This window comes from Plutella xylostella, chromosome 19 (assembly GCF_932276165.1).
Source record: "Plutella xylostella chromosome 19, ilPluXylo3.1, whole genome shotgun sequence".
Taxonomy (NCBI): domain Eukaryota; kingdom Metazoa; phylum Arthropoda; class Insecta; order Lepidoptera; family Plutellidae; genus Plutella; species Plutella xylostella.
In genome coordinates this window covers 7,346,311-7,369,816 of record NC_063999.1, presented here as the reverse complement: position 1 = coordinate 7,369,816, position 23,506 = coordinate 7,346,311, and the positions used below count along the sequence as shown (strand labels likewise).

General features: G+C 38.9%; 3 protein-coding genes across 4 annotated transcripts in view; 1 reads left to right on the top strand and 2 right to left on the bottom strand.

The window, feature by feature from the left end:
* LOC119690635 (probable beta-hexosaminidase fdl) overlaps nt 1-4,955 on the top strand; it is a 74,476-nt gene extending 69,521 nt beyond the window's left edge. For both annotated transcript variants that reach the window (XM_038106370.2, XM_048627868.1), the window contains 2 exons: nt 2,150-2,320; nt 2,652-4,955. In XM_038106370.2, coding sequence (XP_037962298.2) covers nt 2,166-2,320; nt 2,652-4,374 — 1,878 coding nt within the window. In that variant the 5' untranslated portion in view covers nt 2,150-2,165 and the 3' untranslated portion in view covers nt 4,375-4,955. The remainder of the gene's footprint in view (nt 1-2,149; nt 2,321-2,651) is intronic.
* A 3,533-nt stretch (nt 4,956-8,488) lies between these two features.
* LOC105390704 (bis(5'-nucleosyl)-tetraphosphatase [asymmetrical]) lies at nt 8,489-9,815 on the bottom strand. The gene is made up of 3 exons (XM_011562044.3): nt 9,655-9,815; nt 9,488-9,573; nt 8,489-9,140 (listed from the first exon to the last, which is right to left on the bottom strand). Exons 1-3 carry the CDS (start codon nt 9,764-9,766, stop codon nt 8,913-8,915), a joined length of 426 nt encoding a protein of 141 aa, XP_011560346.2. The 5' UTR covers nt 9,767-9,815; the 3' UTR covers nt 8,489-8,912.
* Nucleotides 9,816-15,822: 6,007 nt separating this feature from the next.
* The window catches only part of LOC105390703, a 32,031-nt gene continuing 24,347 nt past the window's right edge, over nt 15,823-23,506 (bottom strand). Inside the window, exons 16-22 of the mRNA XM_048627932.1 lie at nt 20,021-20,957; nt 19,408-19,697; nt 18,974-19,149; nt 18,544-18,678; nt 17,450-17,693; nt 16,813-17,173; nt 15,823-15,930 (exon numbers count right to left, since the gene is read on the bottom strand). Coding sequence (XP_048483889.1) covers nt 16,844-17,173; nt 17,450-17,693; nt 18,544-18,678; nt 18,974-19,149; nt 19,408-19,697; nt 20,021-20,957 — 2,112 coding nt within the window. The 3' untranslated portion in view covers nt 15,823-15,930; nt 16,813-16,843. The remainder of the gene's footprint in view (nt 15,931-16,812; nt 17,174-17,449; nt 17,694-18,543; nt 18,679-18,973; nt 19,150-19,407; nt 19,698-20,020; nt 20,958-23,506) is intronic.

Below are 23,506 nucleotides of genomic sequence, written 5' to 3'. Positions count from 1 at the left end.
GAGTGACGTATCACCTGTTCCTACAGCTTCAGTGTTACCGACACATTCAGAAGAGGAAGTTTTAAGTGTACGAAACCTTCACCATTAAATTTATACCTAAAACTAAACCGAACCAGATGCACTAAAACCGTCTAGGGCCAGGAAGTTTTCTGATTGGTATAAACTTTAAAACAGTCAAGTCAGCCGGCGCATTGTAGACGCAGCCCGCCTGCCAGACTGCGCCTATCTGCATCAAATATTCAGGACCAACTGTCTCGTAACTCCGTTGTGTAACTTAACTATAACCACCTAGGTATACCTATATTTAAGCAAAATAATCTTACTCCTAGAACGAAACTAATACAAATGTTGAATGCGATTATGTGATTTACTTATGTATAAAATCAAAAGGACATTTATCTTTGTAGCCAATATACCTATGTATGTTTTCAAAAATAAACACCGTTTTGTAATTTAAAAGTAATATTGAAATGGCGCTTGAACCTGAAAAGAGCAATTTGACTGGCAAAGAGCCATTTTGTATAAAGGGTGCTGTTTTTCTTGAAAACAGTTTGCAAAATTTAAAAAGTCTTCGAATGCAGAAATAATATTCATTGTAGAGTCTACCATTTTAAGGTGAAGCTATGTATCTTAAAACCACGTCACCCATCTTAGACCGCGAAAATACCTATAATATCTTATTCAGCGCAGAATCGCTTAAGTACCCAGGTACAAAAAATGCATCACCTAGGTATAAAATGAAAAGGTTGTGTAACTCGAGAGACGTGACCTGAAAACCCGGGAAAGCCTGCGAGGAACCTTTTAACTCGACTACTGAAATAGACGCCCGATATATTCCCTTAGATCGACACGAGCAGAAAAGTTTGAAGATTGTTTTGGTCTCACAAATGCATCCCGCGAATAATTGATATGGTCTGGGAATACCTATTTCGTAGATCATATAATTATGCCATGTTGGCATACTTCATCATCATCATCAACCAACAACACTGTTTTCTCTGACTTTTCTGTAATTTTAAATGCTTCAGTTCAAAGAATTGACTGTTTACTTCTACCAACGAGAATCTACAGATTGCAGCCAATATTTAACAAGAAACTAGATGTGTCTAAAAAAAAGTACTACGTCGCGTCGACTGGTATTGAACTCCGGCTTCTACCTAGAATAAATATAATATTGTATTTATCACTATTGTTTATACAGGTGGGATCTAAATGCGTCCTAATATTATGTAAAAAATATATGCTGTGATGTACAAAATCTACATAAACCTAAATATCGTATCGTATACCATTCGTATTACTCAACCCACTTCAGTCATTCACCAGCATTTAAAATTACTGGTCTGTGTGTTGCAAAAGTGGTACCTAATAGCATAAGCTGAAAGCAAAGTTCTCGAAAAAGATATACCTATAGTTCCTCAATAGAAACTAGAGATGCCACGAATATTCGGCAACTATTCGGTATTCGGCCTATTCGGCCAGTTTTTTCAGTATTCGGTATTCGGCCGAATAGTAAGTAGTATTCGGCCGAATACCGAATACTTGAAAAAGTAGCAAATATCTTACAAAAGGGAATAAAAAAACTATTTGATCGAACATTTAACTATCAAACAATCATTAATTGCAAAAACCTGAATACAACATATGTATTTTTAATATTTAAAATTAATTAAACGCAAATTGTGATAAATATAGACAAGTTTTTCGGCATTTGTTCGTAAGAGATAATTGCGCTTTTTTCATAAAATATACAATACCTACTACTGAGACACATATTTTTTACACGGTATTTTTTAACAAAATATATAAGGTTTGGCTACTGATATGAGTTGGTTGACCACCAGTTGTACGGATCTGCCGTAAGATTAAGAAGAACATTCTTTAAATAAAACTTCAACTTATTGAATTATACTGGATCACCTGCCGAATATTCGGTGGCCGAATATTCGGTATTCGACTGAGAGCGCCGGCCGAATATTCGGTATTCGGTATTCGGTATTCGGCCAAATCACTATTCGTGGCAACACTAATAGAAACTTAAATTTTAGTATGGGACGTTGAATTTTAATGGTCTTTTTAACTTCCTGTATAATATAGACATGCCTCCCCCCATACAGCACTTCTATGAACTCCTTACCCTTCTCCGCAGGTGGCCTAGCCCTACCATGTCGCTGGACCTGTCCCGCTGCGGCGCGGGCGTGGGCCGGCTGCGGCGCGCGCTGCTGCTGCTGGCCGCGCTGGCCTGCTCCGCCGCCGCCGTGCTGTACTGGCGCCAGCAGAGCGACGACCAGGGGAACCGGCCCGTGTCGGCGGCGTACTCGTGAGTATTACTGTGATTTATGACTTACGTACAGTAGTAAAGCGTGAGGCTGTTTTTAACAGCATGCTAATTTGGTCACGCACGCGGGATTGCCCAGCACGCGTTCATACAAGTATTAATTGTAATTGTAACGCGTGGAATATGCACGCGAGACGCGTGCCATCCCGCGTGCGTGATGAAATCCGCATGCTGTTAAAAACAGCCCTAGACAAAGACAAGTGTTAATCCTCTTATTTTAGGTGTAGGCATACCATCTTATAAATCATATAGGTACCAATACCTAGAATAGTAGTTTTCGGATTAAAACACGGTTGCAATTTCTAATTTGCAGGAATGGAGAGCCTCAGTGGTCGTGGGTGTGTCGCGAGGACCGCTGCGAGCGGCGCGCGGCGGCCGAGGCGGGCGTGCTGCAGTCGCTGCAGACGTGCAACATGCTGTGCGCGTCCACGCAGCTGTGGCCGCAGCCCACGGGCGCCGTGAGCCTCGCCACCGCCGCCGTGCGCGTGCGCGCCGCTGACTTCACGCTCCACGTGGCGCACTCGCCCGCGCCCGCCGTCACCGCGCTGCTGCACGAGGCCTTCGCGCTGCTGCAGCGCGACCTGCGGCGCCTGGAGGCGGGCGCGGGGGCGGGGGCGGCGCGCGGGGGCGGCGGGGGCGAGGCGCCGCGGCCCGTGCACGTGCGCGTGGCGGTGAACGGCTCGGCGGACCCGCGCCTGCGCCTGGACACGGACGAGTCCTACTCGCTGCGGCTGCGCGCGGACGGCGCCCGCCTGCTGGCCGACGTGGCCGCGCAGTCGTTCTGTGGCGCGCGCCACGGGCTCGAGACGCTGTCGCAGCTCGTGTGGCTGGACCCGCTGGCCGGCGGGCTGCTGGCCCTGCGCGCCGCCGCCGTGCAGGACGCGCCGCGCTTCCCCTACCGCGGCCTCATGCTCGACACGGCGCGGAACTTCTTCCCGCTCGAGGACCTCATGCGCACCGTGGACGCCATGGCCGCGTCCAAGCTCAACACGTTCCACTGGCACGTGTCGGACTCGCAGTCGTTCCCGCTGCGGCTGCAGAGCGTGCCGGAGCTGGCGCGGCACGGCGCGTACGGCCCGGGCGCCACGTACAGCACGAGCGACGTGCGCGCGCTGGTGCGGCACGCGCGGGCGCGCGGCGTGCGCGTGCTGCTGGAGGTGGACGCGCCGGCGCACGTGGGGCGCGCGTGGGGCTGGGGCGAGGCGGCGGGGCTGGGCGCGCTGGCGCACTGCGTGGAGGCGCAGCCCTGGGCCGCCTACTGCGGGGAGCCGCCGTGCGGGCAGCTCAACCCGCGCAACCCGCACGTGTACACGCTACTAGAGCGGGTCTACGCGGAGCTGCTGGCGCTCACGGACACCACGGACGTGTTCCACCTCGGCGGGGACGAGGTGTCGCTGGCGTGCTGGCAGCGCCACCACAACGAGTCCGACCCCATGGAGCTATGGATGGAGTTCACGCGCGGCGCGCTGGCGGCGCTGGCGCGGGCGGCGGGGGGGCGCGCGCCGCCGCTCGTGCTGCTGTGGTCGTCGCCGCTGACGCGCTCGCCGTACCTGGAGCGGCTGGACGCGGCGGCGCTGGGCGTGCAGGTGTGGGGCGGCTCGGCGTGGCCCGAGTCGGCGGCGGCGCTGGACGCGGGCTGGCGCGCGGTGCTGTCGCACGTGGACGCGTGGTACCTGGACTGCGGGTTCGGCTCGTGGCGCGACAGCGGCGACGGCGCGTGCAACACGTACCGCACGTGGCAGCACGTGTACGAGCACCGGCCGTGGGCGGGGCAGGGCGCGTGGCGCGTGGCGGGCGGCGCGGCGTGCCAGTGGTCGGAGCAGCTGGGCGCGGGCGGGCTGGACGCGCGCGTGTGGCCGCGGGCGGCGGCGCTGGGCGAGCGGCTGTGGGCGGACCCGGACACGGGCCCGGCGGGCGCGGCGCCCGACGTGTACCTGCGGCTGGACACGCACGCGGCGCGGCTGGCGGCGCGGGGCGTGCGGCCCGCCGCGCTGTGGCCCCGCTGGTGCACGGAGAACCCCTACGCCTGCCACTAGGACCCACCGCTGACCACACGTGATGTGATAGCGAGAATCTATTGCCTGGTGACTGGTGAGTCCAAGTACTAAATCTAGCTGTGTCAAACGTGCACAATGTTCTCCCTACAGCTCAACTTGTGTGCCCTGTAGTACCCTACATGGTGGTCTGGCATGAAGGGATCCAGTCCTAGACTGAGGCAAAAGTACTTTAGTCGAAGCTCGCTCTAGCTCTAGCTACTCTATAGATATGCTGATATTATTAGTGAACTATCTACAAATAACTGTTACCATTATTATTAGCAATGAAACTTCAATCAGTACTCACAAATATTTTATAAGAAAAAGACATGTCAGCCTCGTTACCTACTTCAGATTAAAGAGGCAACGATAAAGGTAAAAACTACGAACATAAAATGAAATAACTTGAAGATTTTGTAACATGAAATTTAGTTACAGCATGTTTGCTTACAGCCTAGGATATAAGTTTAAAACAATCTACTTAGGTATAGTTATAGCTGTGATTTGTTTCATAACACGCATAGAACCTTGCTAGGTACTAGATACTTATAGAACAATATAAAATTGTCAAGGTGTTTTAGGTAAATGATGGCTTCTCAAGTGGCCACAATTAAATATAAGCACAATGTTGATCTACATAATATATTATTGTATGTACTTAGTTAAATCTATCATTAGGTAAACAATTTAATACAAATATGCCTCTGATAGAGAAAGTTGTACCCGGAAATTAAGACGAAATTACATGAAACAAGAGGTAGTTACAGATATTAGACAATAGACATAGTGTTTGTTGGTTAGAAACTTTGCAGTTGCTTGAGAATAACGATAATGGTCAGTACCTATATCATTATAGGTAACCTATGTAACATAACTAAGGTGGTATACCTTATATCGTATACCTATGATAGGTATAGGTACTTGTTGCACCAATCCATACTATCACATAGGGTACCATATCATCCTACATCATTATTTAAAGGGTAGCAATAAAACGATGACTGTAAATTACAGTTCTAAGTGTCAAAATTAATTAATTTGGGTTATAGAATTACTAAGTGAGCGACTGACTCCGAGTGACGAGAAATCAACAGAACAGCAACTTACAAACATTAATTTGAGTTACTTAAAATACAAAATGAGCAGCTTCATAATATTTGAGTGACATAATATTTGTTTGAGTGTCAACGTTACGTCCTGCATTTTTTTCAATATTTGGCTAATGTATTTTTTATACTGAGCGGCATTTTATCTTAAATGAAGTGTTTCGAATACAATAACCACTTTGAAAAATACACTAATGAGCAGAGTATAATGAGCTCACACTTAAAAAATAAAAATAATACGAAATAACTATTTGAAGAAACACTATTCTTTTAGTTGAGAAATTTTATTATTGAAATATAAGGGTAATTAAATAAAACAAAAATAAAGTACCTAATGAATTTATTTCAATCAAATGAACAAAAAATAAAATAAGGTGCTTCAGTCAACTAAAAAAAAAACTTCTTATTAATACTAAGAAACATTGATAGGTATGAGGAGCCCTACTACAACTCACCTCACTGCAACGATTCGTCGCCCGCCCCCATTCGAATTCACGCGCATTTAAAAATCTGTAGTTTTCATTAAAAAAGCGTATCAAAAAAAAACATAAGCCCTCAAATAGAATATCAGTAACCAATAATCATTAATAAAGCAGCATACAAAACTTTGCTCAAAGTGAACTTTTTAGTAGTTCGCTAAGTATAACCTCACTTAGATAAATCGAATCTATCTTAATATTGAAGTTGCCCTCTCTGTATTTCCAGTCGCTCACTTAGTAATGAAGTCGCTCGGATATTTTTTTTTTATCTGAAATGGATTTATCACAATCCACTTTTTGTAACCTCGTTCTGGTTTTTATTATAAATCAATATTCGTCGTCAGTTTAGTTAATTTTTCGCTTATTCAAATTCATACCGCTCAAGTTATTAAAACAGTATGTCATCATCAGTCGCAAAGTTTTTTTTTGTTCGCTCGTTTTATAATTCCCCTTATTTAAAATATGCCATGTGTCTCTGTCACTTATGTTCACTCAAATACTGAAATTAATATTGTCACAAAAAAATACATGCCGTATAATTGAAAGCACTTATTTTACTTCTTCATTTCAATAGTGTTATATTACAATTTATAAACGCCAATGGTATTATTTTGAAAAATAATAACTTATTTATGTATAATATAAAACAATGAGATTAAAATCACAATAACGAAATCATCACCTATAAATAAGTAATAATAAATGGAAAATATTTGAAATTGTTATAAAATACTGTTTGCCAAATCACACCTTCCTAGTGTCTATACATATACATAGGTACTTACCGATACTGATTTTCAGGCCCAGGTATATGTAGCACACATGTGGAGGTTGCATGTGTTTTAGTTATCAGCTAGAAATGGTAAGTACTCTTGTTTGATGAAATATGAGATTTCTTAGTCAGAGGCCTTATCAAGAAAAAAGTCGATAGGTGGTATAATTCGAGAGGCAGGCAGTTTTGTAAGAGATCTTGATGAGCATTTTTGTGAATTTCGAAAGGAAGTAATTTTGTTACAGTTATGTATGTACCTAAGTTAATTTGTACAGATTCATTTTAAATAATAGTAATAATTAAGTACTTTATTTCACAAAATGTTAAAATATTTATTTTAGTAAATACCTAAATAGCTTCGTTAGCTACCCACTAAGTTTTTGTAGAATATAGAAACAAAATCACTGTACAGTGTGGCCGTCGCTAATAATAACACTTTAGATAGGTCCCTTTAGGTAGAACCCTGGGGCCCTATCGCGAAGTCAAGACGAAGTAACATTACGAAGTAATTAGTGTCAAATTCAATACGTTTTGAATCTGAAAACTGTATCTTAGTGTTGTCATAGAAATAATTAACTAAAATTAATGAATAATTCTGATAATGCAAAGTGTTCTTTAGATTTTAAGTGTAAATGCTACATAACTACTTAATACGACAAAACCTACAAATCAAAAAAATATCGGAGTTGGTTCTTACCTACATTTGAGATTGAAATTAGATTTATTTACGAGTTTGTTGGTCCAAGACCTATTAGGTACCTACTTGATCAATAAAATTGTGGCAATATACAGAGATAGCTAATTTACATCTGTCCATGTATTTATTTAAATTTCAAAAACAATGTCAATTCTCATATAGATGTTTCGAATATTAATTAAAAGTAGGCTAGGTACCTAATTAAGTACCTATGTGTCGGCTTAATTACCTACATAACTTTGGTACCTTTTCACACCCACAATCATTATACAATTTATACATCAATTCAAACAATGGCGGTTTTTTTACTTTGATAAGGTACCTACAAAATATTACAGTTACTTCTGAAGCTAACCGGGTGAGTAGGTAATTGAGTACAGTCAGCTTCATAAGTATGTAATACACTTTTGTAAGTACCTTATCAATCTAACAAACCGCCCCATTCATTCAAACATTGAGGGCTTGATGAGCACATAGTTTGATAAAGTCCAAAAGGTCAAATTGTTACTTATGAAGCTGGCCATACCTACACTATCATGAAATAAATCATACCATGTTCACCTGAAAGTATACCTACAGAATATTTGTTATACTTACATAATATTTAAATCAATTTGTACATAAAATTAGCTAGGTATGTAAAAGATTTTTTTATTAATCATGAATTAATTAGTAACAATTGCTTCATTGTTTCTACAATGCGGAATGAGAGTTTACACCGTTCGAGCAGTGAAAACTAAACGGGATTTTTATGGCGCAGTAGAGTCGCCACCTAGCGGTAAATGCGTGGCACTACGTTCGCGCCATAACTCCTATTTCATTAGGGAAATACCTACTTACATAATAATATACTTTATTTACATGCGAAAGTTCATAGTAAGTTACATTAGTTAGATTTTTACCCTAATATAATCAATTAAGTATGTAATTTATGTATAAAGCTATGTTCCAACCTATTTCTATTTAATATTTATTAATTTTTATCCACTACCGAGATACGACTTATTACAATAGAGTTCACTTAAATGGTATTTTCTTGATATTCTAGTATATTTTTTTGTTAAGATACTCTGTATTATGTAATGGACTTGAGATTGTTTAGACTCGATTTTAACATTTGTGTTCAAGGAGAAACATGCACAATTTTGTACATTTGTATGTAATGTATGGTGCTATAATAATTTACATGTACTTCTAACAATACAAACAACTGAACATAATAATTTGTATTTGTTTTATTCCTGTCTACCCTGAGTGACCCTGACTGACCTGAGACAGTGAGTAATATTTCTCCTGATATTGTATGTACATGTAGATTGTAGAATATACCTCTAGTTCTACTCTAGAGGTATATTCTTATTACATGAATGTACATTCATGAAAAGAATACTAAGACGCGCTAAGAAAATAAATATAAGTACAATCTTTATTCAATAAAAAATTTACACGTCATTTTCGCCTTATGAAATAAATTCTAGTAATTTTTACAAAAATGTTTTAGCTTTTTCATTAAAATCTGCCAGTAAGTTTTTCATATCTTCAAACCCAGAAATATCTTGAGCTTGCTTCATCTCAAGCCATTTTAGATCTTGATGCTCGTCTGATAAAGTAACTTTTTGATCAGGATCCTTCAGCTTAGCGAGCCAGTAGACCACAGTTTTTGGTTTACCATTAACTTTGTAGGCGAGGGTTTTAGAAATGTCTTTGTAGATCTGAAAAACAAATTTGGTTTAATGTACTTTTATTGCAGTTGTTAAATGCATACCTTCACCAATCTTGTTGAATTAAATCAATACCTACTTATATGAATATAAGTTAAAATATTTTTGAAACTTAGCTATTTTGTATTGATCACTGTTTATTATTTTTATACTTTATGTTCCTACTTATCTTTGTGTTAGGCATACTATGTATAATAGTGTAAAATCTCAACTACAATCATGCAAAATTTTGGAACAAACATAGGTAGGTTATTTTCATGGAAATAGTTTTCTACTTCCATGGTTAACTACGATATTTTCAAATGGAAGATATAGTGTAATAAGAACAAAGCACTTACATCCAAGTCTTGCTCTGATAATCCGGCTTCTTCTTTAGTTTCCCTCAGAGCAGTCTCCCAGTCAGACTCGCCAGGGTCTACATGACCTATTGTAATCGAAAATCCATAGGTAAGATAATTAAATTACCACTAATTTGAATGAATAGTGCATTACTTCATCTTGATACCTTTTGGCGGCGTCCAGTGGTGTTCCCCATACGACGTTTGTAGCAGAAGAAACTGAACAATCTGATTGTGATTTCTAAATATAACGAGACCGGCTGCTCTTTTTGCCGACATTATCTTCTAAAAATTAGTTTCAAAAAGTTGAAAACAATACAGTCTCCACTCAGCTAGGGATGTCGAAAAAATATCGATGTATCGATATATCGATATATTTTTATAAATCTATCGATATTTTCCGACGATATATTGTAAACCGATATATCGATGTATCGATATAAATAATCAAGTATCGAAAAAATATCAAAATCGATATATTTTTCATTAACAATACCCTTTTGTTTGCGTCACAACGCAATGCGGCGATGCTAGCTAGCAACCGTGTACCGAGCGAGAGTGTAAAGGGGTCATCACACATGTCAATACACGACACTGGCACAAAGTGAAAATAGTATTTTTTAATAATAAAGGAATTTGATTTCGCAAGGATTTATTCCTATTAAGCTACCGATATATCGATATATCGATATTTTTTATTCGATATATCGATTTCAGTAACGATATAAAAGAAAATATCGATATATCGAAATATCGATATTTTTTTGCACTTTCGACATCCCTACACTCAGCTGATCGTAAAGATTAAAGACATTTAAAGAATTTACTTGACAGATGCTTGACACTGACATGACAGTGGGATGTCATTTGTAACGAATGACTGCGAATGACAGAAAAAAAAAGATTTTTGTCTGTGTGCTTTAATTCAAGTGCTACATGTACCTACACTGACCTACCTACACTATGTAAAGTGGGCCTCATATGAACCCGACTCCCTCTTATTGTGACTCTAATACCCCATTTACACTCTCGCCTCGGCCCTCGCCTCCTCGCTCGCCTCGTCACTCGTGCGGAGGCGCGAATGTAAACACCCACTCGCGTGTGACGCGAGTGGGTGTTTACACTCTCGTGCAGAGTTCAGTTGTCTTTGAGCTAGCAACGATGGAGGACGTCGAAGTTTTAGCCGCAACAATAAAGAATTTATGTATGATCACCGATTACTTCGCCGTTTATGGACCGATTTTGAACATTCTTTTTTTTTATGTATTGGGTTGAGATCCCATGTGGTCCCATTTTTTTGAAATTTTGATTCCACCTCCAAGGGTGGGTAAAGGGTTAAAAACAGGCTATGAATTTCCATTTTGGGTACCTATTAACCGATTGTAGTTAATGAAATTTAGAAAGTACATAGGTACTTACCTATATTTTTAACATTAAAAAAAATATGATGGTGACCTTGAGCTGATCTGATGATGGAAACGGAAGGTAGTCAAGGGAACTCCTCAACGGTAGGTATATAGCAACTACTTCGTGTTTACTACTGACTAGTAGGACTTATAGGTATCATTTGCTTCTTAATTTTGATTGTCAATTATTGCAAATAAATTAAGTATAAATAAGTAATTTATTTATTTAATCCTTTATAAATTAACATTTAACTAATGAAGCCTAACCTAATTGTAAATAAAATTATGAAAACTGAACTAAAAGATAAAATAAGTAATAAAATAAAATAATGATAAAAAAACGACTTTAAAAAACCACTAAAACGTAAGAAATAATTTAAGGTTTAGACATGGTTTAGACCTATTCTATGTGACAGTACTAATATATCTAAGCAGGTAAGTACTGCTTTTATTTCTTACGTTTTAGTTTTTTTTTTATTATTATTATTTTATTGAAATATTTACTTATATGAAATTAAATGTTTCGTCTTGCGACCAATCCATTATACAACTGAGGAAAAAACACTACGTTATAATTATACGACGACGAACACAACCTGCGCGGCACGATGTAGAAGCCAGAATGAAGCGGACGCGAGAGTGTAAACACCCGCTCGCGTGCGACGCGAGCTCGACGCGAGCTCCTTTGACTCGTGCCCCAAAAAACGCTCCGGACGCGAGCGCCGCGAGTGGCGAGGCGAGCGAGGAGGCGAGCCACGAGCGTCTGTTCACACTCGCACCTCGCCCCTCGCCTTGTCGCTCGCCTCGCCACTCGTGCGAGAGTGTAATACCCCATTTACACTCTCGCCTCGGCCCTCGCCTCCTCGCTCGCCTCGTCACTCGTGCGGAGGCGCGAATGTAAACACCCACTCGCGTGTGACGCGAGTGGGTGTTTACACTCTCGTGCAGAGTTCAGTTGTCTTTGAGCTAGCAACGATGGAGGACGTCGAAGTTTTAGCCGCAACAATAAAGAATTTATGTATGATCACCGATTACTTCGCCGTTTATGGACCGATTTTGAACATTCTTTTTTTTTATGTATTGGGTTGAGATCCCATGTGGTCCCATTTTTTTGAAATTTTGATTCCACCTCCAAGGGTGGGTAAAGGGTTAAAAACAGGCTATGAATTTCCATTTTGAGTACCTATTAACCGATTGTAGTTAATGAAATTTAGAAAGTACATAGGTACTTACCTATATTTTTAACATTAAAAAAAATATGATGGTGACCTTGAGCTGATCTGATGATGGAAACGGAAGGTAGTCAAGGGAACTCCTCAACGGTAGGTATATAGCAACTACTTCGTGTTTACTACTGACTAGTAGGACTTATTATAGGTATCATTTGCTTCTTAATTTTGATTGTCAATTATTGCAAATAAATTAAGTATAAATAAGTAATTTATTTATTTAATCCTTTATAAATTAACATTTAACTAATGAAGCCTAACCTAATTGTAAATAAAATTATGAAAACTGAACTAAAAGATAAAATAAGTAATAAAATAAAATAATGATAAAAAAACGACTTCAAAAAACCACTAAAACGTAAGAAATAATTTAAGGTTTAGACATGGTTTAGACCTATTCTATGTGACAGTACTAATATATCTAAGCAGGTAAGTACTGCTTTTATTTCTTACGTTTTAGTTTTTTTTTTATTATTATTATTTTATTGAAATATTTACTTATATGAAATTAAATGTTTCGTCTTGCGACCAATCCATTATACAACTGAGGAAAAAACACTACGTTATAATTATACGACGACGAACACAACCTGCGCGGCACGATGTAGAAGCCAGAATGAAGCGGACGCGAGAGTGTAAACACCCGCTCGCGTGCGACGCGAGCTCGACGCGAGCTCCTTTGACTCGTGCCCCAAAAAACGCTCCGGACGCGAGCGCCGCGAGTGGCGAGGCGAGCGAGGAGGCGAGCCACGAGCGTCTGTTCACACTCGCACCTCGCCCCTCGCCTTGTCGCTCGCCTCGCCACTCGTGCGAGAGTGTAATACCCCATTTACACTCTCGCCTCGGCCCTCGCCTCCTCGCTCGCCTCGTCACTCGTGCGGAGGCGCGAATGTAAACACCCACTCGCGTGTGACGCGAGTGGGTGTTTACACTCTCGTGCAGAGTTCAGTTGTCTTTGAGCTAGCAACGATGGAGGACGTCGAAGTTTTAGCCGCAACAATAAAGAATTTATGTATGATCACCGATTACTTCGCCGTTTATGGACCGATTTTGAACATTCTTTTTTTTTATGTATTGGGTTGAGATCCCATGTGGTCCCATTTTTTTGAAATTTTGATTCCACCTCCAAGGGTGGGTAAAGGGTTAAAAACAGGCTATGAATTTCCATTTTGGGTACCTATTAACCGATTGTAGTTAATGAAATTTAGAAAGTACATAGGTACTTACCTATATTTTTAACATTAAAAAAAATATGATGGTGACCTTGAGCTGATCTGATGATGGAAACGGAAGGTAGTCAAGGGAACTCCTCAACGGTAGGTATATAGCAACTACTTCGTGTTTACTACTGACTAGTAGGACTTATTATAGGTATCATTTGCTTCTTAATTTTGATTGTCAATTATTGCAAATAAATTAAGTATAAATAAGTAATTTATTTATTTAATCCTTTATAAATTAACATTTAACTAATGAAGCCTAACCTAATTGTAAATAAAATTATGAAAACTGAACTAAAAGATAAAATAAGTAATAAAATAAAATAATGATAAAAAAACGACTTCAAAAAACCACTAAAACGTAAGAAATAATTTAAGGTTTAGACATGGTTTAGACCTATTCTATGTGACAGTACTAATATATCTAAGCAGGTAAGTACTGCTTTTATTTCTTACGTTTTAGTTTTTTTTTTATTATTATTATTTTATTGAAATATTTACTTATATGAAATTAAATGTTTCGTCTTGCGACCAATCCATTATACAACTGAGGAAAAAACACTACGTTATAATTATACGACGACGAAGCGTGTTTTGAAACTATACAAGGCCAGAACGCACCCATAGTGTACTAGCACTGTATAGTTTCAAGTGAAAAAAAATAATATTTTACTTGAAAATATACAAGATTTGTGCGTACTAATCGCGTATACTTTCAAGTTGGGATTTACTGAATCGTTCTTGAAAATATACATTGCTGTTACGCACATTGCTTGATTGGCGTACTTGTCGCATATAATTTATACCTACATGCTGATTCTAATTTACTTAACTATTTCGGTAAAATTTACATGAATACAATTTACTTGTTCTGCCTGTCATACCTATAGAATGTTAATAAATAAAGATGAACAAGCTCTAATTTTATTGATAAAATGATATTTATAGCAATCATACTTGCAAGTAAGAATACTAATATCTTATTATTTAAGAGTAATACCTACTACACTCACGAGCAATGAAAAAGTTCCAGTGGCGATAGCTCCTGAACAAAAAAGACTAGCTTAATGGCGCCGTCGGCAATATTAAAGTACATTTAACAGCGCATCAAAATATTATTATAACTTTTATAACCAACTAAAAACGTAAATTTTAATCAAATTCTAACAACAAAAACACACACTCACGCCTTGTACTAATCTCCTCCTTTGCGGGGTAGGCAGAGGTGCATTGCTGCACCCACTTTTCGCCAGAGCGTTATGTTAGTCCCAATGTAATAGGGGGCGGGCCTATTGCCAATTCTAAATTAAATATTTTAAAATTTGGGTCATTTGGTGTTGACTTTTTGCTACTTGGACTTATTCATTGCTCGTAAGTGTAGTAGGTATTACCCTATAGACCTATTACATACATATTTTTCATCAAGTCTTTTATGAGTTGTTCTACACCCTCTTCTGAGATCATTTTTACTTATTACAACAGTTCTACAGTTTAATTTAAATCAATTTACTTTTTAACTGTACGATGTGAACAAAAAACACGTTACGAAAACAATGCCAAGTGCGAAATGATGTTGCAATATTTAGAAAGCAATAGACTTATTACTATTTCGCAAGAAGGAAAGAGAGAGCAACATTTCAAAATAACTACCTGGTAACTAATCACGTATAGTTTCAAGTGCTCGCATTGCCGCTTGGCGCTTGAAAGTATACACGATTAGTACGCAGTGGTAACTGCTGCAGTATATTTTCAAGCCATAATTTTGGCCCAACTTACTTGAAAATATACGCGATTAGTGCGTAATGGCCTTGTATACTTTCAAGTAAATCATGGCACCATTTTAATTTGAAAATATACGCGAGCAGTCCCAACCTCTGCGTTCTGGCCTTGTATAGTTTCAAAACACGCGACGACGAACACAACCTGCGCGGCACGATGTAGAAGCCAGAATGAAGCGGACGCGAGAGTGTAAACACCCGCTCGCGTGCGACGCGAGCTCGACGCGAGCTCCTTTGACTCGTGCCCCAAAAACCGCTCCGGACGCGAGCGCCGCGAGTGGCGAGGCGAGCGAGGAGGCGAGCCACGAGCGTCTGTTCACACTCGCACCTCGCCCCTCGCCTTGTCGCTCGCCTCGCCACTCGTGCGAGAGTGTAAATGGGGTATAAATGGGGTATAAAGTTTGTTTAGTTGCCAGTATAACATCAATATAACGATAAGTACGTCACCACGGGACAATCGATTGTTGATGAACCGTTCAGAATCTGTCAATATAATGAGTTCAGGTTTATGCGCAGGGCACTGTACACGTTGGCCAGGCTGAGCAACCTATTTCCCAGCTCCTAATCTTTCTATAACAAACTTACCTAACATTTATAATGTGGGTACATAAGTGCCTTAAGTGGGTTTAATAATATACTAGTATTAACGCGACTAAATACATTATAATTAGTAAATATGAGCAAAATAAAACACGCCAAATGATGTAAAATGTTGTTATTATCAAAAAATAATAAATAATGTATCACTTATTATTATTAACTAGGTATCTTACCTACCTATACAATGGTGACTGAAAAACTCATATGTACAGTTCTCCCATATTAATAATGCACATGCAAATCTTCGCAAACTGTCGTATTCCCGGAAACACCCGAATCAGTGCCTTAAACAAAGCACTTGCATTTTGATCCTTGTTCGAAAGAAATAGTAGTCAATATCATGTGACACATAGTCGAAAACAATTAGGGCGGTCGGTGGCTGTCATCGATCAGTCAAGGGTCTCAAGGTCAAGATCAATATTACTTTTGTGGAATTATAAAGAGCTGCAATTACACATCGTTCTTGTTATTTTTTTCAAATGTGAATTTAATTTCAACTTTAATTATTTTTGACGATGCCATATTATGAGGCACATTTAAGAATAAAATATGCGTCACATTGATAGACTTCACTTTGCCAATAAAGCCACACCCAAAAGACCAAGTTTGTAATTGTAATATTATTGTGAATGATCAGCGCTGTAAATACTTTTGAACTGAGATTTTAATGTAAACATTTTTATTAATGTGAAATAATCAGTGCTGTAAATACTTTTGAACTGAGATTTCAATTTTTTTATATAAACCTGTGTTTGAAATCCATTTCTCCTTATAATATAAACCTTGTGTTATTCAAACCTTCTTTCATCCATCTTTACATCAGCTTCAGTAAGACACTTGAAAAGTACCTACTGTAACATTTTAGAAGTAAATTTTAATATTATGGAATATTATGAATTATCGAATCAAATTTCGTTACTGATAAATCAATTATCTCTTTTAGCACCAATTACATAATTCTACTAAAATTTCATGAAGAAAATGCACTTAACCACTCTAAATACATAATAGTTTTCTAACGCTCGGGAATACGACCGTTGCCGAACAACGACGAAGATTTCTATGTGCATTATCAATTTTGGGGAACTGTACTACGTTTTTTAAATGTGAGAACATTGTTAATTCATTTCATATTAATCATTAGTTCATACAAATATTTCATCCTTTCACGTATTTCTAAAACCGATCTTTTTTCTAGACGATATTCTAAAATTCTTAAAACATCGTTCCGTCTAAGGAGTGACGCCAGATCTTTTCTTTCTATCAAGCTAATATGGTCTCTGAGTATTTCTAAAATGGTTTTATCTTCTTCCTTCTTCCAGTCCAATTGTTCTGTTTTGATTGGTTCATCGTCTGACATGACCATCATGGACATATCGGAAGAATCGTCTGAGGCTTCTGTCTTGCTTATTGTCACGTCTGCTTCGGTATCCATTGGGTCGTCTTGTTTCTCCTGAAAAAAAAAGGTTTTAAAATATAGCAGATTAAAGATAAAGTAGAGTTTCGAGAGTTCACAAGCAAACGGCGTGGGTCGCCACCCGGCCCGCTGGACCGACAACCTTGAAAAGTAGCCGGTAGTAGCTGGATTAGAAACGCCGAGGACCGAGTGTTGTGGGGTTCCTTGGGACAGTACTACAGTGTATATCCAGAATTAGACGCTTATGGGCTGATGATTACGTTTATAATGGATAAAGGGTTTACAAAATTCACCGATACGCAAAGAGCCTACCTCTTTTATTTTAATCACCACGTTTTCAACTTCTTCTTCTGGTCCTTTTTCAGATTCCACCTTATCTTGCTCATCAGTCTCATGTTCCATACAGTCTATAGCCTCTTCATAAATTTCTATTTCATCAGCATGCTCCTGTTTACAGCTCTTGTCGTCAGGTTGTTTAGAGGTAGCCTTATTGCTGGATGTAAGTTCTTCGTCTGGAACGTAATCTTCATCATTGTCATCGTCGTCTTCCTCACCACTGGAATAGATGTTTATTTCATAAATAACATGGCATTTTGGGATGATTAAAGACGGCGTAGGATCGGCTGTTACAAAAGTGGGACTGGGAAATAGCATTGGCAGCATCTGAATCTATAAAAAAAAGATCGACTTAGCACGAGTCCCGCACTCATTTGTCATTATTGTTTCTATAATCTTTTTTCAAAATAGGGGGTATACAGAGAAAAATATTTTGTCTCTGCTAATTTTGCGATGCCGCGACCAGTTTCGTATGCGAGCGGTCAACGCTTGCACGTGGCGCGCGGAACTCCTAGAACCCCTGATCTAAACTGCTGAAGAACGTTTCTTACTGGACAATTTGTGTCCTGTGAAGCTAGCTAGCTATTAAAACTAAATGTGTGCGTTATACCTGTGTTGCAACTGCACCTATGATAATCCTACGGTGTATGTGTAGTGTGTACGTGGCGAATACTATGCTGGGAGCTGCCTGCTATCCGTGATTGTGCGTGGTTCTCAGGTTAGTGGTGACACTTGTCTTTATCTTATTTATATATACCCTTGGCTAAAATCACCTTGCCACCCTATTTAATACAGTCCACCCAAGTGTTGTCCAATGACCGCACAGTTTCCTTTATGTACGGGCGAAAGTTTGTGAGTGTGTGTGTACATATATTTTTTACTTCTTCACGTCAAGACGGCTGAAACGATTTTAATTAAATTTGGTATGTACCTAGTTAGCTGACACCAACGATTAATCTTAGGCTATCGTTTATCGCGGAATTCCCACGGGAAATCTTTTTAAGGCGAAGCGAAGCTCGCTGTAACAGCTAGTAGTAGGTATACATAAAGTACATAAGTATAACACATACGTATCAGAGTGGTCGGCCTCGTAGTCGGCGAGGCTGCGGTCGAGCTCCTGTGTGTCGTCAGCGCGCTCGCTCGTGATTGGCTGCGTCTCTTCAGCTGCCTTCCCATTGGCTAAGCGCTGCGATGATCGAGTGACCCTGTGGATACGCGTGTACGAGTTATATTTCGTGCAATACCTACGTCTTGCACTGTTGCACTAGCACCTATTCAGATTATCCATTGTAACTATGAATATTTAGCAGAAACTATCAAGAAACTTTTAACATTAAATTTATGCAGATGATGATTTTTTCGTTTCAAACTTGGTAAACTATGAAACCTGTAATATACAACATCAGGGTACAAGGGTCAGATTTTTTCATACAGTCTGTAGAGTCTACAACGCGATAATAAATCTTATAACTGCCATTTTATTTCCGCGTGTGAACTCACCTCATTTTCCTCGTATGCGGGAACAGTGTGAAGACATACTGCGACAGCCGCGGGTGCTGTGTCGTACACGACATGATCTCGTGACAAATGTCGCACGACTCTTGTTTGTCGGTCGACAGTACGGTGTGTATCTTGTTCAGTATCGTCAGTCTTTGAGAGGGATCGGAGACTTGCTCCTGTGAATGTGAAAAAAGAAGTTAGGTGCACATCGTATTATCAATTGGAATATGTATAAACAACTGGCAGCCATTTTCACATTTTATACGAACGGATACTAAGAGGAGGAACTAATTCAGTCCAATAGGTTTTATACTTTATAGTGTTATATGCGGGAACCTGTTAATGGCATCAAGTTGTTATGTGTTCATAATTAATATTTAGTTATTAACAAAATGGTGTTGGTTCTCCACGAAAATATAAAAAAAAATTGTATGTAATGTTGTTATTACCTCAACTTTCTTAATAAGCGGCGATACACAGTTCTGTACGAAGTAGTCTTTGTAGACATCCATGGCCTCCGCTTGTTCAGCCGTCAGGAATGCGGTGAAGTCTTTAAATAAGTCCTTAAACTCTTCATCTAAAGTGCCTCGGAGTTCTTGAGCTAGTAATATAGGAGGCTCTATGTCTGGATCGTGCTTCTTGAAGAGATTGTGGACGTTTTCCCGGAGTTTGTCCACCTTCGATAGTCTTGATAGTAGTTTGAAAATGTACTTCGCTGCAAATGCTGTAAGGTAAAAAAATTGGGTGCTTTAATAATCTAACTAAGCCATCGGAAGTAAGATGGGCTTATGGGCCATCAAATTTTAAGGTGACATGGCCTTCGTGGTACACTCTACACAAATAACTAACTATGTACTTAAATTATGATTTAGGTGTATTGATTTAGGTTTTACCGGTTATGTGTCTGTATCAATAAAGTAAATAAATAAATCTTTTACTCTCAAAATCATCAGAATTAACTAGCAGCATCTACGTACATACAGAAGCTTGACTGAAACAGTTATTTAGAGTAATTTGATAACGTGTACATAGAGAATAACTACTTACCTAAATCATCCACGTCATTGGTTTTAACTTCGTCGCCGCCACATAGAGCACTTTGTAATCTGTTGTCGCATCTACTCTTATTCTCATTAGTTTTCGCTTTCATCTCACCAAGTTTTGTAGTCATCTCCTGCCACGCACATTCATAATTACTTTTGAAATTTCTGAGCAGCATTCGAAGCCGATTGGTTATCTTTGGAGACTGAACGCTATTGCATGGACATTTCGCCCTACTTTCCTTTGTCCCCTTCAAGTATTCCAAAATAGTTTTCTGTCGCGTCGTTTTAATCCTTCTCATGAGCTGGCAACACTTGCAGTGCTCAGAATACTGCATCTCTCCACTTCCAAGAGGCTCCAGTAGAAATACTGGTTCATCTTTTTGTTTTCCAACCTTCACTTGCACCACTGTCGGTTTTTGTACCACGTTTTCCTTCTTTGGTTTGTCGACATTGCTTTTTACAGGTTCAGTGACTTTCGGAGTAGATATGGGTTGTGACATCGTGGTTACTGATGTGTTAGTAATACCGTTGCTGGGTATTAGTGGGACTACCGGCATTAGGAAGGCACCTTTAGTTGTTTCTACTAAACTATACAACGGCGGGGCTGTATTCAGTGCTATCTGGGGTTGAGTTTTTGGTAAAATTGCGACAGTTTTCAGTACATTTGCATTACTTTTTGGAGGATTTTGATTACTTGCAGGAATGTCTTTGTTACTTTTGGCTGTGATCTGGTCAATAGGGGTGTTGGGTAAGTTGATATGAATGTCGATTATTGGGGCATTGTTTTCTTTCGGTTCGTAGTTGGATCTTTTGCATGTGATCTTTTTGGTGAAGTCATTAGGAAGTTTCTTTTTAACGGGCTTACTGTCTAGCCCCTGCACATCGAGGTCTATTCCTTCAGGCTCTTTCATCGACTGATATTTCCTGCTCCGCATATAAACCTGTAACGAGTTTTTTGAGACTTTAATTAAAAGTTATTATAAATAAGCGGTGGTATTCAGTATACACTTGTAGTGTAGGTAGGTTAAGGGTCTGCAAGGGGGAATCGAGGGTTGGCATTGTCATAGAATTATGTAGTAAACGATGCTCTACAACCTTGAAAAAAATCACACAGGTAGCCGAAGAGTCTAGCTAGGTGCTGAATGATTCGAATTCAAGTAAATGATTATGGATAACTGTAAATAAAATTCAGAATATGACGAAAAACCAGAAAATCACACTCCCGTATTGTAACAACTTTGTCGTAATTATTAAGAATTTTCATATGATTTTTATCATATTATAAAGTTAAAGGCTTGGACTAGGCGCTAAATACCTTGTTTTTTAATAAATACACACTTATTTTGTGTAAATTAATCTCAAACTTGAGCAATTTTTTTCCCTCAAATCTTCATACAAATATCTATGGCGGCTTTCTGTGTTATAAAATCATAAACACAAGTGACGTTTGACTCAGTTGGCCGCTGGCCTCCAAAGAAGGGTCACGTCGGTTTAGGCAGCACTGACAGCTCGCGATCTTATCGTGTACAGATACAAAATCACTGCACATTGGTTGTCATTGCACTTTTTCAACTTTTATGACACCAACATAATTTGATTTGAAATTGAGGAAGCATAATTCTTCCAGTATATTCAATACATTATTCTCGTGACATTACAGTCTCGTAAAGGTCTGATGAGGAGCAGGAATATAGCGAATGGATCTAAGTGATCACAATACGCACGAACATTAGGTTAGGGATCAAAAATACAGTCTCTTGGTGGTGGTTGAGGTATGGTCTCGTGAGGATCTGATGAGGGCAGTAACACGGTGGTGGTTCAATTTTATTTCAAAGATGTTAATAGCTAAAAGCATCGAGTTTAGGCTATTAAGTATGTTTTTCAGAGAGAGAGAAAGAGATTTTATTTTTCCTCTGGATGTGTTAGGTTTACTGGGTTTACTAAGTTCATTCTGTTAATGGCATCAAGTTGTTATGTGTTCATAAGTAATAATTATTTATTAACAAAATGCTGTTGGTTCTCCACGAAAATGTAAAAATAAAAATAAAATAAATAAAAATAAATTCGTAACGTAAAATTGTCAATGACGGAATTTCTTCTATAGACAGTAGCCACAAAAAAAAAAAAAACGATAGATGGCGTGATTTGAAGATAAATATACATTTATTCGACACATAGACAGCAACAACAAAAAAAATACAGAGTTAAAGAAAAGAAACACATACTTATACAAAACAACAAAGAAAAAAAAGGATACACATCAAAATAACTGGAAAAAATATAAGCCCCAATTTACTTGTGTGGGACAGGGAGTACCATAATATTTTTTTTGGGGTACTCCCCATCTATGCGAAATATCAGCTTGATATCTTTACCCGTTTCTGAGAAAAAGGGCGGTGACAGACAGTCAGTCAGACAGACGGACAACAAAGAGATCCTATAACGGTTGCTTTTTTTCTTTTGACGTTCGAAACCCTAAAATTGAGTAAAAATATTATGCTGCTACCAAAAAATGTACTTAAAGGTATTGAAAAAGCGGTATACAGGGTTATTGGTAAGTAGACCTGATCCTTTCAGGAGGTGATAGAAGAAGGCATTTCCAGTCGATTATACCCTATAATGCATTATCCGAAACTTACCCATTTCTAAGATATTTAATATTTAAAGATTTTTTGAATTTTTGCCAAAATATCATGTTTAAAACCGAAAATAAAAAAAACTAGCCATATTTCAATACTTTTTTTGTTTGTTTTGAATTAGTAACATCTTAATAAACTTATTAAAATAATCAAATGTGCATTATTTGACTTAAATTAGACACAATACCTCAAAATACATAAACATTTTTTTAAAATATTCAAAACCTAAAAATAAATAAGTTAAATTAAAAAAGAATTTCATACAAAAAAATTTTGTGCACTTCAGCTTAAAAACATTGTCAACTTATAAGCTTTCAAATGAGATATTTCAATATCAAATCGATTTAGGTATCACCAAGATATGGCCAAAACAATCAGAAAAGGTGGACAAAATTCAACAGAAAAACTAACAAAATTAGCGCAATTTAAAGGTAAAAAGTGTGATGGTTTTCAGTCCTGTTCACTTTAGTATGGAAACCCCTGTTGAGTTTTCTTGACAAGTCCCAATGTTAATGGAAAGTATCGTAGGCGGGGACCAGCAGAGGGTTCACCATTTAGCTGAATGTTACTTAGAAAACGGCCTTGAGTGGCGGTCAAGTTGTTCCCCGCCTGCGATACTTTCCATTAACATTGGGACTTGTTTTCATGTTTTTAGCGTACAGTCGGGTTTTTCGGTGTTTATCATTGTATTTTTTTATTTGTAACTTTTTAGTTGTTTTTATTTTATGAAATTTTACGTCAGTAGTTCATGATCATTTTTTATTTCAATAATTTTGGTGTTGTTATTTAAATACCTTCAATATGCATATTTTTGTAATGTGAAAATCAAGCCCTTTCATTTGATACCTTAC

Coding starts and splice junctions, on each gene's coding strand:
- LOC105390704 (XM_011562044.3), bottom strand. CDS start 9,766: ATGTCGGCAAAAAGAGCAGCCGGTCTCGTTATATTTAGAAATCACAAT. Junction 9,574..9,654: donor CCACTGGACGCCGCCAAAAG/GTATCAAGATGA, acceptor CGATTACAATAG/GTCATGTAGACCCTGGCGAG. Junction 9,141..9,487: donor TATCAGAGCAAGACTTGGAT/GTAAGTGCTTTG, acceptor TTTGTTTTTCAG/ATCTACAAAGACATTTCTAA.